General features: G+C 56.6%; 1 protein-coding gene across 2 annotated transcripts in view; it reads right to left on the reverse strand.

The window, feature by feature from the left end:
* Positions 1-1,873: 1,873 nt before the first annotated feature.
* The window catches only part of SLC9A5 (solute carrier family 9 member A5), a 58,793-nt gene continuing 48,142 nt past the window's right edge, over positions 1,874-12,524 (reverse strand). For both annotated transcript variants that reach the window (XM_050923158.1, XM_050923159.1), the window contains 4 exons: positions 11,374-11,544; positions 7,615-7,687; positions 6,714-6,845; positions 1,874-5,728 (listed from right to left, as the gene is read on the reverse strand). In XM_050923158.1, coding sequence (XP_050779115.1) covers positions 5,256-5,728; positions 6,714-6,845; positions 7,615-7,687; positions 11,374-11,544 — 849 coding nt within the window. In that variant the 3' untranslated portion in view covers positions 1,874-5,255. The remainder of the gene's footprint in view (positions 5,729-6,713; positions 6,846-7,614; positions 7,688-11,373; positions 11,545-12,524) is intronic.

Genomic DNA, 12,524 nt, shown 5'->3' on the forward strand with positions numbered 1-12,524 from the left:
TGGCAGCAGTGCCGAGGCTCTGTCCTTTGATGACATGGTGGCCTTCCATCGACTCATTGCAGCCTGAAGGCCTCTCCAACATCCTGGCTCCCCGGGTTCTGCTGCCGTCTAGGGAACCACAATGCAACCCAGCAGCACAGCATGTGGGCTCAAGCAGGGACAGTGCTGGCTCAGAAAGTCCTGCTGGAGCATTAGCAACACACAGCCTGGAACTGCTGCTCAGGTGGCTAGGCTGGAGGTAAGTTTTTGCTGAAAACTGAGTCTTGCATCGTCTCTAAAATCTATCAAACCCCTGCAGGTCAGCGGTTCCAAGAAGTCCCTTCTAGCCCAGGCTTGACTCAAACTCTGCTTCGTCCTGTAGCCAAGCCAGCACCCAGCCACCTCACCGAAAGACTGGCAGGCTCCATGTGCTTTGGGTTCCCGCCTGCCCACCTCAGCAAAGCACAGGGAGACGGATTCATTTGCCTAGCAAACCGTTGCCTGGAATGAAATTTCTGTGGGGTGTCTGAGCCAGGGCAGTGCAGGGAGGACAAAGCTAAAGTCACGGCCTATAACCCTGAACCGGCTTTCATCCCGGCTTTCATCTGCCACAAACCACATCAAGCAGCCTCTTTGGCGGTGCTGTCTCAGGCTCTGGTGAGGAGAATCATCCTGAGCCACTGCTGGGCTTTGGGGAGCTCTTGTTTTTTACCCTGACAATAGCGACTCTCATCCAGGTATTTGTGGAACAGGCTCCAGCCGCAGGCACTGGAAGGGGCAGCTAAGCACCTAAGTGAATCTAGCCCCAAGGTGCTCGTTTGAATATTTGAGGCAATCGCTGGCATTGTTAGCAGGGGCCAATGTCCTGAGAGCCCAGGAGAGACGACGGGTGGGCAGCGCTAGGCCATGGAGGGCCTTGGCAGCGAAGACGAGTTCTTTGTTGACGTGACAGAGAAGGGGGAGCTGGTGGAGGGATGCGCAGAGATGTGAGCGGGTCAAAGCAAGGCACCAGGGGACTGATGCAGCAGCTTTCTGGATGGGGCTTTGTCCAGGATGGAGTGGAGATGGGGCAGGAGCAGAGAGGCGAGATGAGTGGCCTGGATGAGTGGGGATGGAGAGGCCAGGCGGGTTTTAGAGCTGGTCTGTAGGAAGAAGCAGCCTGGCTGTGTGAGATCTAGTGAGGGTCGAGTGGAAAGGGGGGGACACATTGAATGTCTTTCCAAAGCTATTCAATGTAACCTGTGGCATGATCATTGCACTGCCACTACCACCAGTGTCCACAGGCAGCACGCGAGTCCTCAGTTTGGGGGCACCCTACCCCCGCTCCACCTCTCCCCCCAAGGCCCCACCCTCACTCCTCCTCTTCCAGCCTCCTCTCCAAGGCCCCACCCGCCTCTCACTCCTCTCCATCCCCTTCCTGGAACGGCCCCATCACCCTTCCCTGCTTTAGGCGAGTGCCAGGGGCGGAGAGGAGTGAGCGGCAGGAGGCCTTGAGGGACAAGGCAGAGTGGGGGCAGGGTGGAGTGCAGGTGGGCCCCCCATTTCTAAGGCAGCGGTGGGCCGGTGGGCATCCGGAGGGGTGACCTTCGCTGCGCCCGCGGCATTCCCCTCCCTGGCCTCTCATACGTGGTGCCTATGCCAGTGTCTGGTTATTTGTGAGTCATAGCCGGGCAAGTTCAACACTGCTTATGCCACAACTGCGTTTCCTGCCGTATCATCTGCTGATTTCATCCCAGGGTAACCTGACCTCTGAAATCCCAGGTTCACACCCTTGTTTGGGTGAAGGACCACGCTCCTGTATTGTGCCTTAATGCTCCCTCTGGGAGCTGGCAATCGAGGGCCAGCCTGCAACCCAGCCCTGCGATGCGCCCATGAGCACAACGGGAAGCACTGGTTGCAGAGTCCAGTTTATTGTTTCCAATGCAAGCTACAAAATACTTCGCATGTATTGTCACGAGAAAACAATATTCATTGCAATTAATAGTCACGCTTTCACCATTTGCTGCGCTCATGAGTACAGAAAACACAACCGAGCTAAAGGTTTCATTATGGTCTGATCTCAGAAATCATCAAAGCCCCATATACAGTATGGGTAATGCAAACCCATGTAAAGCCCTCCCTCCTCACCCTGTAAGCCAGGTACGGACAGTGCACCTGCACTGAGGACACCATGAAAGCAAACAGAGCCTGCGCAAGGGCTCCAGAGACCAATGCTACGGGGCCGCCAGGGTTGTGACCAGAAAGGAATGAAATTTGCTCCGGTTCTGCTTGGTCTCTAGCCATCCGGCTTAGAGCAGTTTCAGGGCCTGTCCCCTCAGCAGCTCCAGGTTGTCTGGGCTGTTACCTAACTGTACCAGAACGTCCAGATCACAGCTCTGACCTGAGAAATAGCACCAAACCCACTCACCTTCCCAGCCTTCCTCACTACCCCCAGGCAGCACTCTGTGCAGGATGGGGGCAGGGGAGAGTATCCCCTCCATGCTGACCCCCTCCCGTTCCCAGGGGAGGGGACAGCTGGGGTCCATGGAAGGATGCTGCCTACCCTGGGGTGGCACCTGTGACTGACCTGCTACTAACTCCCACTGGCAGCATCTCACGTTCACCTTGTGGGACAGAAGCCTGTTTCTGGTGCTGCAGCTGCTGGGCTCCGGTCCCACTGACAGCATGGGGCGTGTCATGCTTGTCACACGGGCTCTGCCTGGGGCCAGCGGCGAGGTGAATAAGCTGCAGCTGGAACGGAGACCTTTCCACTTAGTCAGTACACCAGGGGCTGGCCCACTAATCCCATGGCCTCGCCATGTGCAGCTCCAGAGGCCTTCGAAGGTGCAGCACCGGGGGGCTCTAAAAGAAGCAGACTCGTGCAGGGGCTGGAGACGTGCCTGAAAGCCAGAAGGGGCTGGGGGGATTCTCGGGGCTGTAACAGTGCTGCTGCTCTCCCCACTCACCCCCAACTCCCTGAAGGAGGCAGTGGGGTCTAGTGGTTAGAACCACGGACTGTGGTGCTGGATGTTCCTCTCTGCTTCAGGGGCAAGGGCGTGAGCTGGGGACGCATGGGAGCTGAAGGAATGAGCACACCTCCCAAACTGCTCCAGAATCAAAACTTGAGTACCAAACACCCCCGTAACAGGGTGCTCTGCCCCTCACAGGGCCAGGGGGCCTGGGGCCAGCCTGCCCTCTTCAGCCAGAGCCCCTTTAAGGACAGGGACAGGTAATGGTCAGACCCTGCAGGGAAGGCGGCAGGTGATTCCAGAAAGGGCTGAGCAAGCTCTGGTGGAAGAGGGAGCGATGGGGAGTGGGCTCGTGGCAAGGGGCAGGAAAGGGATGCCGGGGAAAGGTCTGTGGCTTTGGTCAGGGATACAGCTTCGTTCTGACGTCACTTTCCAGTTTCTGGCTTGAAGAACAGCCAGTGCCCCAAAGGGAAGGCGTGAGCAGACACAGGCTGCAGCGACTCCTCCCCACCCTTCCACATGGGACGTGAAGGTAACTGATGCACCGTCAGCCTGCGTTTGCAGAGAGCCTGACACAACAGCCCTGGGAAGTGGGAGCCATCCTGTTCACCTCAGGGGGGGTTAACTCCAGTCCCCAATGGGGATGATTTAACTGCCAACTTTGTTAACTCTTTCACTGCTCATCAAAGCATGTGAGGAAGGAGACAGGGACCGTCTCATGAAGCTCTGCACGATCGAGCGGGAGTGGCAACTCAGTTCTGTGCCACTAGCGTACAGAGCTGGGCCGGGGCGTTTCTGCTTTTCCTAACTGAGGAGGAAAATAAGCAAAGCGCAAGTTGTCTCAGAGGGGCCAGCAGGGCATCCTAGCCCAGCGAGAGGGAGCCAGGGGCTGGCAGAGCGCACCCAAGCGATACCCCATCTGGCAGGAGTGCATGTGTGCCGTCTCATGCGGGCAGAGCTGCAGCATGTACCGCCACCCATTTGACCCCACCCAGGGCAAGGTCTCAACACATCTCCAGTGAAGACTGATTTGGTTTGACTGCGACGGTATCTCAGGGATAGAGAAACCTGACCCTGACTCAGAGGCCAGCCATTCCCAACTGCCTGGGCCCTCCCTGCTCGGCCCGCCTCCAGGCCCTTACACTGGGCAGGGCCCCAGGGACTGGTAGAGCCCAGAGCAAGGCTCCAGGGCGCTGGAGACAGGACAGCGTCAGTGCGGTGGAGATGGGAACATGCAGCCACCTGCAGCGCCTACTGAAAAGTCCCTTCCCCATCAACCCCGTCCCGTCAGGCTCGTCTACTCTTGACCGTTAATTTGCATTAAGGTAGGGATGAGTTGAAAGCCCACTAGTTATTCCAGATTAACTCTGTGTGTAGACAGGCCCTGACAGAAGCTGCTCACAGATGTCCCGGCTCCAAGTACTAAGCGCTGAGCAGGCAAGTGGAGCCCACGGTGCTGGGAGTCTCTTCGGTTAGTACATGTCCGTGCCCAGACACCCCGGTGAGGGACATTTACACGGGTGATCTAAACACGCAGAGCTCCAGCAATCGCTGGGAAGAGGCGATGGAAGTGTCCTGAGCTCTCGCCTCCCAGCTGGCGTTTGCCTTTACTGCCGATTAAGGGACGCTCACCTGCATTTTATTTTCAGCTCCTTACCCAGCTAGGAGCCAGGCTGGTCCCTGCCGTTGCAACAACCTCCCAGTGCTAGGCTGCTGTGTCTTTGTGGCGCCACACAGGCAGGGCACACCACAGCCTCTCGTATTATGTCACTCACCCGACACGGGCCGGCCACTCCAAGAAATGCTGAGGCTGGGGGCTCCTGCCTAGGTGCCGTTGTTCTGGAACCCTTCCTCGCTCCTGTTGCCGGCTGGAGAATGGGCAGCAGGGACTGCAGAGCAGCACCTACCCCCTGCCTGGGAGGTCTTATGATGCAGAGAGGGGGTGAAAAATCGGCTGTCATGGGGCAACCAGGCCATGGACCAAGACACCAACCAGCCAGGCGGGGAGGAAAGTGCCCCTCGTGCTTTAGGGTTTGGAAGGGCTGGGTTTAGGATCTGGTTATTCCCACTGCGCAGAGGAGCTGCGAAGGGCACTGACACTATTACAGCAGGCAGCCAGCCCACCTGCTTGGAGTTTTGAACGGCTACCTCCACCGGCCGACGCCCGCTGCTGGCTCAGTGCGAACTCAAGCTCTGAAAGGCCTCCCTGTCCCACGCTCTCCGACCGCACTTGCGAGCCCTTTGATTTACCAAGACAGCCCCCGCGAGGTTCGAAGCCAGGTGCCTAGCTCCAGCCGAGCGGTCGCTCTGCAGCGACGGCTGAGCGCACTATCCATCCAAAAATCTGGCGTGTCTATTGAACTGAATTAGCCACCTGCTGTTGCTAGGCCCGGCAGACGTACTCATCCTGCCGTGCTCGTCCGGAGCCATCAAAGGCTGCAGCTCCGGCTGCTCCGTCCTTTCCGGGCTGCCAGCGCTCTGAGGCCTGCTGCTTCTCAGGAGGGGATTGGGGAACTGAAAGCAGGTGGGCTGCTCTGGCATCATGTGTCTCTCCTCCGGCGCCGGGCCAGCCAACATCTTGGCATGTGGGTCTGGCTCGGCCCCGGGCGGGGAGGCGACGCTCTCCAGCGAGGAGATGCTTTGCTTCCACGCGGTCTGCATGTCGACTGGCACAATTTTGGTGGTTTCTGAGGAGATGTAAACAGCGAGGTCACCCCGGTCACCCTTCCAGGGCAGCTCCTTCTCCGCCGAGGTGGGTGAAGGGGGGATGATACGTGGGCTCGGGCAGACGTCCAGGCTGCCTGCGGGGACACAGGCAAAGGAGAGTGAAACAACCGGCTGCCAGGGCCACCCGCCACCATTGCGGGTTTGCTTTCGCCCTTACCACAATGGAGCATCGGCTTTCCGTTAGCAGGGGCTGCGGGGCGACTTTTTGTTTTAATTGGTGTATGTGATTGTGTGGTGGCGGCGGTTTGAGAACCAGTGTTAATGCAAACCAGCGCTGTACTGAAAGCCCCACCCCCCATGGACTTTATTCTTCACGGACCACCTCCTATTAAAGAGGTGGCTCATCCACTCACTCAGCCCCAGGACCACCCCAGTCACTCAAGTGGGGGCATTCCTGCTGGGGCCGGAGACACCAGGCCCAGCCTGGAAAAGGTGGGGGGGTCTTCTCTTCTCCTCAGCTCATGGGCAAACGAATGCAGGGGGAGCAGCCTCCAACCCAGGGTTAATCCACAGAGCTCTCCCATGAGACCTGAGCTCCCCCTCTGGCTCTGCCCTGAGGCTGGATTCCAAGCACAGCTGTGCAGTGCTCAGCACCCAGATACGACCCAGTGCTCCCTCCCCAGGGGCTGCCAGGGCTAGGCGGGAGGCTCAGACGAGCTAGCTGGGCCTAACGCAAAGCAGGTTTAGGTAACAGCACTCTTGTTTGTACCAATCCTTTACCAGGCGGAGGAGCTGTGTCGCCACTGACTTATTCCTGATGCTGCCTGAAAAACAGACCAGTGAAGTTTTGGGTAACAAACCCTGCAGTGACGGAAGCTCCCAGTACAGCCTGGCTGCTGACTTGAGGCAGGACGGTTCCTGCTTTCCTGGCACAGTGCCCTGCGGCAGCACCACTGGCCTTTACCCCGCCAGCTGCCCCGTGGCACTCAGCTCGGGCTCCCTGTGAGCCAGGCACGCTCTGCTCCTCACCGGCCCAGCCTCATTGCAGCCCAGGCTGCAGCTCTCCATGCCAGCCCTGCAGCACTAGCCCCCTTGCAACCGCTGGGAGAGGGCCCCTACCGGACGCCTTCTTGCCCTGCAGGATCTCGTCCGTTGCTCGAGCGATGAAGATGATCCCCTCATCATCCTCCTTCTCTGTCTCGGAGCTGTCACTCTCCTCATCGTCGGAGTCGACCGCCACTAGAACGGCAGCTGCCGGGAGAGAAGACGGGGAAGCGTGGTAGGTGCAGGCCTCAGATTCCTTACATGATCTGTGCACCTACACACCATGCCGGCCGCTGCAGCCTCCAGGGGATGCCAGGGCTGGCCTGGCTCAGCCCAGCCCAGGGACCATTTCCAGCTGCTCCATGGCCTCTCCCAACCTTCCCCCCAGATCCTGGGCTTCCTGAAGCTCCTCTCCGTGAAGCTGCCACCCACTGGGGTTGGAGGGGCACAGGGTCTGTTGTAGCTGCAGCCTGGTCAAAAGCAGCACAGTGCCAAGGGTGCCAGGGCCACACCTGACTGCACACCCCCGGCACCTTCCAGCTGGGATTTGGGAGGCCTACAGCCCCACCCTGCCCTAGACGGGATGTGACGGCGCTGCCTCCAGCCACTGGAAATGCCCAGTGAGGCAGGTGTCCGAGGATCAGCTTCTAATGAGCCCCACCCCCCAGGGGAGCAGAGCAGCCCCCCTGCCCACTGCTCCTTCCTAGCTTGTGCTGTGCCAGGCTGCTCTCCAGAGACCAGAGCTGGCAGGAGGCTGCATGGGGCCAGGAGGCTGTAAGGAGAGCACGAAAGGGGGCATGTTGCTTTCCTGTAGGCTTCTATTCTTACCGGTCCCTTAAGGCCTTTCCTCCTGGGAACACATAGTGCAGAAAACCACAGGCATCACGTTCCAGGGGCCTATCCTAGTGGGACAAAAAGCCCACTGCCCTCCCCATGCCTGGCTCTCCCATGCCCCCCTGCTGCCCCTGGGCCTTACCTGTTTGCTGCCAGGTAACGCTTCTGGGTGGCTTTCCGTTGGGCAGCTCGGCATTCGCGGCACTCTTCTTCTGCTAATGACGAGAAAAGGCCTTGGGTCAGATCCCTGCTCTGGAGCCTGGGCTGAGTCCCCCATTCCCTGAAATATTGCAGAGCCGTGCTACCTACGTGGCGCTCAGTGACTCGCCAGGGGCACCACTCCCAAGTGTCTGCTCTAGAGCAAACACAATGCTCCTGCACGCCCCCCACAAACGCTCAGGTGTACGCACGCACACACAGACAGCGCTTGCGTCCTGGTGCGCGAACACACGCACGCTATCATAAAAATAAAGGGAAGGGTAACAACCCTTGTGTATGCAGCAACATCAAATCCCTCCTGGCCAGACGTACTGAGGGGGTTAAGAAGCTCAAATAGCCTGTTTGGCACCTGACCAAAAGGACCACTAAGGAAATATGATGCTTTCAAATCTGAGAGGGAGGTTTGGTTTGTGCCCTTTTTGTAGTTCCCTCTCTGGACGGAGAGAGAGACCAGGCAGGTGAAACATCTCCTGAAAACAGACCTGAAATGAGCTCTCTAAAATTACATAAATTGTAAGTAAGGGCAAGGAAATGCGTTAGATTATCTTTTGGTTTAGCTTGTGAATTGTCCCTATGCTAAGAGGGAGTTTTATTACTGTTTCTTGTAACTTTGAAACTGAGCCTAGAGGGGAATCCTCTGTGTTTAAATTTTTTTATTGCTCCGTACAGTTACCTTCCATCCTGATTTTGCAGGTGTGATGCTTTTACTTTTTCTTTAAATAAAGTTCTTCCTTTAAGAATCTGTTTGATTTTCAGTGTCCTAGAGACAAAGGGTCTGGTTGGTATTCACATTATTCTCAAGCCTCCCCAGGAAAGGGAGTGAAGGGGTTTGGGGGAATATTTTGGGGGAACAGGGACTCCAAGTGACCCTTTTCCTGAATTTTTGTGTAAATCACTTGGTGGCGATATCGTCCAAGGACAAAGAAACATTTTGTGCCTTGGGGAAGTTTTAACCTAAGCTGCTAGAATATAAGTTTAGGGGGGCTTTCATGAGGGTCTCCACATCTGTACCCAGAGTTCAGAGTGGGGAGGGAACCCTGACACACACATCAGATTCTCAGCACCACTCTAGCCCCTTTGCCATGCTCCAGTGATGTAAACAGGCTGGAAAGGCAGTTTAATTGGCTGTGACAAAATATACCCGAGTTCACACCCCAAGTGCTGTTGTAACAATCATAAACATCATCTGAAAACTCATGATTTGCTGGCCAGCATTGTCCTGATAAAATGTGTGTGGTGAGACTGTATGTACAGGGGTAAGATCCCCTGTACGGTGTTATTAGCACATGTTCCAAAGCCCACAGCCCAGCCCAGGCAGAAGTCGGCAAACAGGTCTCTCCTAAACAAGGGAATGTGGGTTTGCCTTAATTTCCATTTAAGCCGTAAACAGAGTCATCAAGCAGAAAGGGAAGACAAAGGCAGCTCAAACAGGTGACAACAAGCAGCAGGGAACATCCTTGCACACAGACTGTCTCCTGGGGCTCAGCTCGAAGTGCTTTTCAAAGAGGGACTAAACACCTATAAAAAGGAGGGGCAAACCCCCCAGGCTCCCCTCTCTCCCTGCCCATCTCATTCGCTGTCCCTGCGAAGACACAGGGAGCCGCCTGCTGGACTCTGGGGGAGGGGGCCTGACCCAAGGAGTTTGGTCAGTATCGCTGTGGGAAGCCCGTGGTGAGAAACTTTGCTTGAATCTAATGTCGTTTGTTCAGTTAGGCACGAGGAAGAATTTTATCTTTATTTTTTCTTGTAACCATCTCGGACTTTTATGCCTCATTGCTGGTACTCACTCAGAATCTCTCTTTGTAGTCAATTCATTTGTTTTATTGTTTGATCTAATCCAGTGTGTTTAAGTTGAAGTGTCTGGGTAACTCCACTTAAGATAACAAGCTAGTATATATTCTTCCTTTAAAGGAATAATGACCTTGCTATAGCTGGACTGTTCGGGGGGGGAAGGGGTTGGGCAGTACAGGACATGCATTTCTGGGGGAAAGTCCAGGACTGGGAGTGAGCTGGGATCACCCTGCAGTAGAACCCAGGCTCGTGAGAGACAGGGTGTGACTGGCAGGCTGCAGTTACACACAGACACATCCGGGAGTGACCTGAATGCTGGCAGGCTGCTTGTGAGCAGTCCAGGCTGGGAGCTGTACCAGTAAGGCATTGCAAGGCACCCCAGGCGACAGGGCAGGGGGGACACAAACCCCCCACTGGTCGGGATTGTACCTGGCAGTCCCGCTGTTTCCAAAAGCTGTCTGTGGCAGGCAAAGTGGACTCTGTGTGCCATTCTGAACAGAGTCATTGCAAAATTCAAAGCCATTTAGGCGTCGCTGAAGCAAATAGCAGATGATAACAACAAAACAATTGCATCACACCCAGCGAATGTGACACTGCCCACCTGATGCGGGTTTGTTTAAAGGGCTGAGAGCTGCTATTACTGGTGGGTTACATGCACAGTGCTGGAACTAAGGGTGCTGGGGGCACTGCTGCACCCCCTGGCTTGAAGTGGTTTCCATCGTATCCAGGGTTTACGGTTTGGTTCAATAGCTCTCAGTTCCCCCACTATACAAATTGTTCCAGCCCCCCTGATTACATGCAACTGTAAGGTCACGTGTCATCCCTGTACTAGAGCCTGATTACGCTCCATGCATTGAGGAGTCAATCCTGAGCTAGGCTCCAGCCAATCCACCATCCCAGAGCTAGTCTGGTGACCCTCAGGGCACGTACAAAAGCCTCACAGGAGACACAGCAGCTCAGTCTGATCCACTTCACTGCATGGCTTGGAACTCTCTCCTGCCCAACTGTGGTACAGACTCTACAAGCCATAGCCTGTTCCTGCTCCTGCCCTGTTCCTAGTCCTTCTCCAGCCTTGCTTTCACTCTGGCCTTGTTCCAGGCCTACTCAGGACTCCTGATTCCGGCTCTGACCACTTGGCCAGACTATCTCCATCATGGTTTCTGACAGCAAGAGCATGTAATACAAACAGTGGAGAAGAGAGCCCTGCTTGGACTGTGCCTCTCACTCCTCCAGGCAGCCCTGAGGCCGAAAGGAAGATGATGCCATGCTGGAGTTTGCGAAGGGTAGAGGGCAGCAGCTTATCTGTGTCACTTCGAGGGCTGTTTCCGCAGAGGGGATGCGTAACAGACTTGGAGCCTTACAGGAGGGACAGGAATTGCCCAGTACACACTCAGCACTGGAGTTTGCTTCAGTGTAACACCACCGGGAGGGTCTTTCCAGGTGAGGACATTGGCTGGCTTTGTGCATGGATCTCATTGCCACAGATGCACCATTTGCTTCCTGGTCAATCAGAACAGATTTCCTGGGACTAGGGGCGCTGGACTTTTGAAGAAGGGGTCCCATAAGGTCACCATAGGAGACCATCGGTGACATATAACTCTCCTAGTTGAAGGCCAGATACACGGACAGAGCCGCTCACACCTGGTACCGTCTAAATGCACGGCTCAAAGCACCTAAGCCAGGATCCCCTGCCATGTTGGGCTGTCCCCAGGGCCTGTCTGCCACGTTGGCAGGTTCCTGCTGTCCCGTGTGCTCTGGCTAACACGAGGCTGGTTTCCACTCTGCTGTCAGCCAGGGGACAGTGGCTGGTGGGGCTCCAGCCAGCAGAGGGAGGTTGGCCCACGCAAGACGGGTAAGGCAGGTGGGGCAGCGCCATCCCTAGGGAACTCACCTTTTTCCTGCCATCTTTCTTCAGCCTGGCCTTGCTCTTGGCGGAGCAGACGTTGTGCTTTGTGGACTTGAAGGTTTCCAGCCGTCTCTTCATGTTCTGCTGGAATATCTCCTTGTCCTGCCGCTCTTGTGCACTCGGGGAGATGAAGTGGCGGCTGTAGCTGGCCTTGTACTAGCCGAGGGAGAAGGCAAAGAAACATAGATGGAGCCTCTGGGGAGGTGGGGTGAGTGATTCATTCCGGGGCCATGAACTGCTCATCCCTCCCCACCCACCTCATGGTGTCTGCCCACTGTGGCCTGCTTCTCCACAGGCCTAGCATCACGTGCCCCTTGAGCCCGGCCCACAGCCTCCACCCAGCCGCTCGGCACCGTCCCAGGAGGAGAGACGAGGACACAACAAGCTCCTCAGGCTGCCCTGCTCTCGGGCCATCATTCAGCGAGTGTTCATGCCCCACGGGACGAGATGGCCAAAGACAAACCAACCCCACCTGTTTCAGTGGGTGCTGTGTGCCTAAACCCCCTTGACAGCTTTGAAACACTCAGCTGTTGATGTCATCAGTTCTCAGGCACGCTCTTAAAGTTGGGGCAAAGTTCCTGCACACCTTGGCTGCAGCAGGGCCTTGGCCCAGCAGCCCGGGGAGAGCTTGTGTGGCTGAGAGCGGGCAGGGCCCCCGAGATGCACCATGCTGGTTTTGTGTCCATGATGCCAGCTGGAAGGGGACAGGCAGTGACAGCAGGGGCATGGGGGCGTGTACGGGAACTATCGCCTGCTGGCAGCGGGGGGCAGGGGGCTGTGCATGCGGGCGCCATAGGATGCTGGCAGTGGGGTGTGGGGGTGTTTGCATCTGTCTGTCTGGGCATGGGCTTTAGCCCAATGTCCTGTCACGGTGTGGTGCTGCCTGTTACACTCTGCGATTCCTAAAGGCTGGCTGTGCTGGGGCATTCCTCCCTCCGGAGCACAGTGACTGTGGGCGTCTGTCTACGCAGCATGACTTGAGGGGGGGGAGCCCCCCAACCGGGGTACACGGACTCACATGAGCTAGCGCACCAAGAGGAGCCGTGTGGACATTGCAGCTTGGGTTGGAGCAGCAGCTGGGACCTGTGCTCACTGCACTTGGGGCAGGGCAGAGTGCAGATAGGACTGTGCAGACT

Source organism: Gopherus flavomarginatus, chromosome 14 (genome assembly GCF_025201925.1).
Source record: "Gopherus flavomarginatus isolate rGopFla2 chromosome 14, rGopFla2.mat.asm, whole genome shotgun sequence".
Taxonomy (NCBI): domain Eukaryota; kingdom Metazoa; phylum Chordata; order Testudines; family Testudinidae; genus Gopherus; species Gopherus flavomarginatus.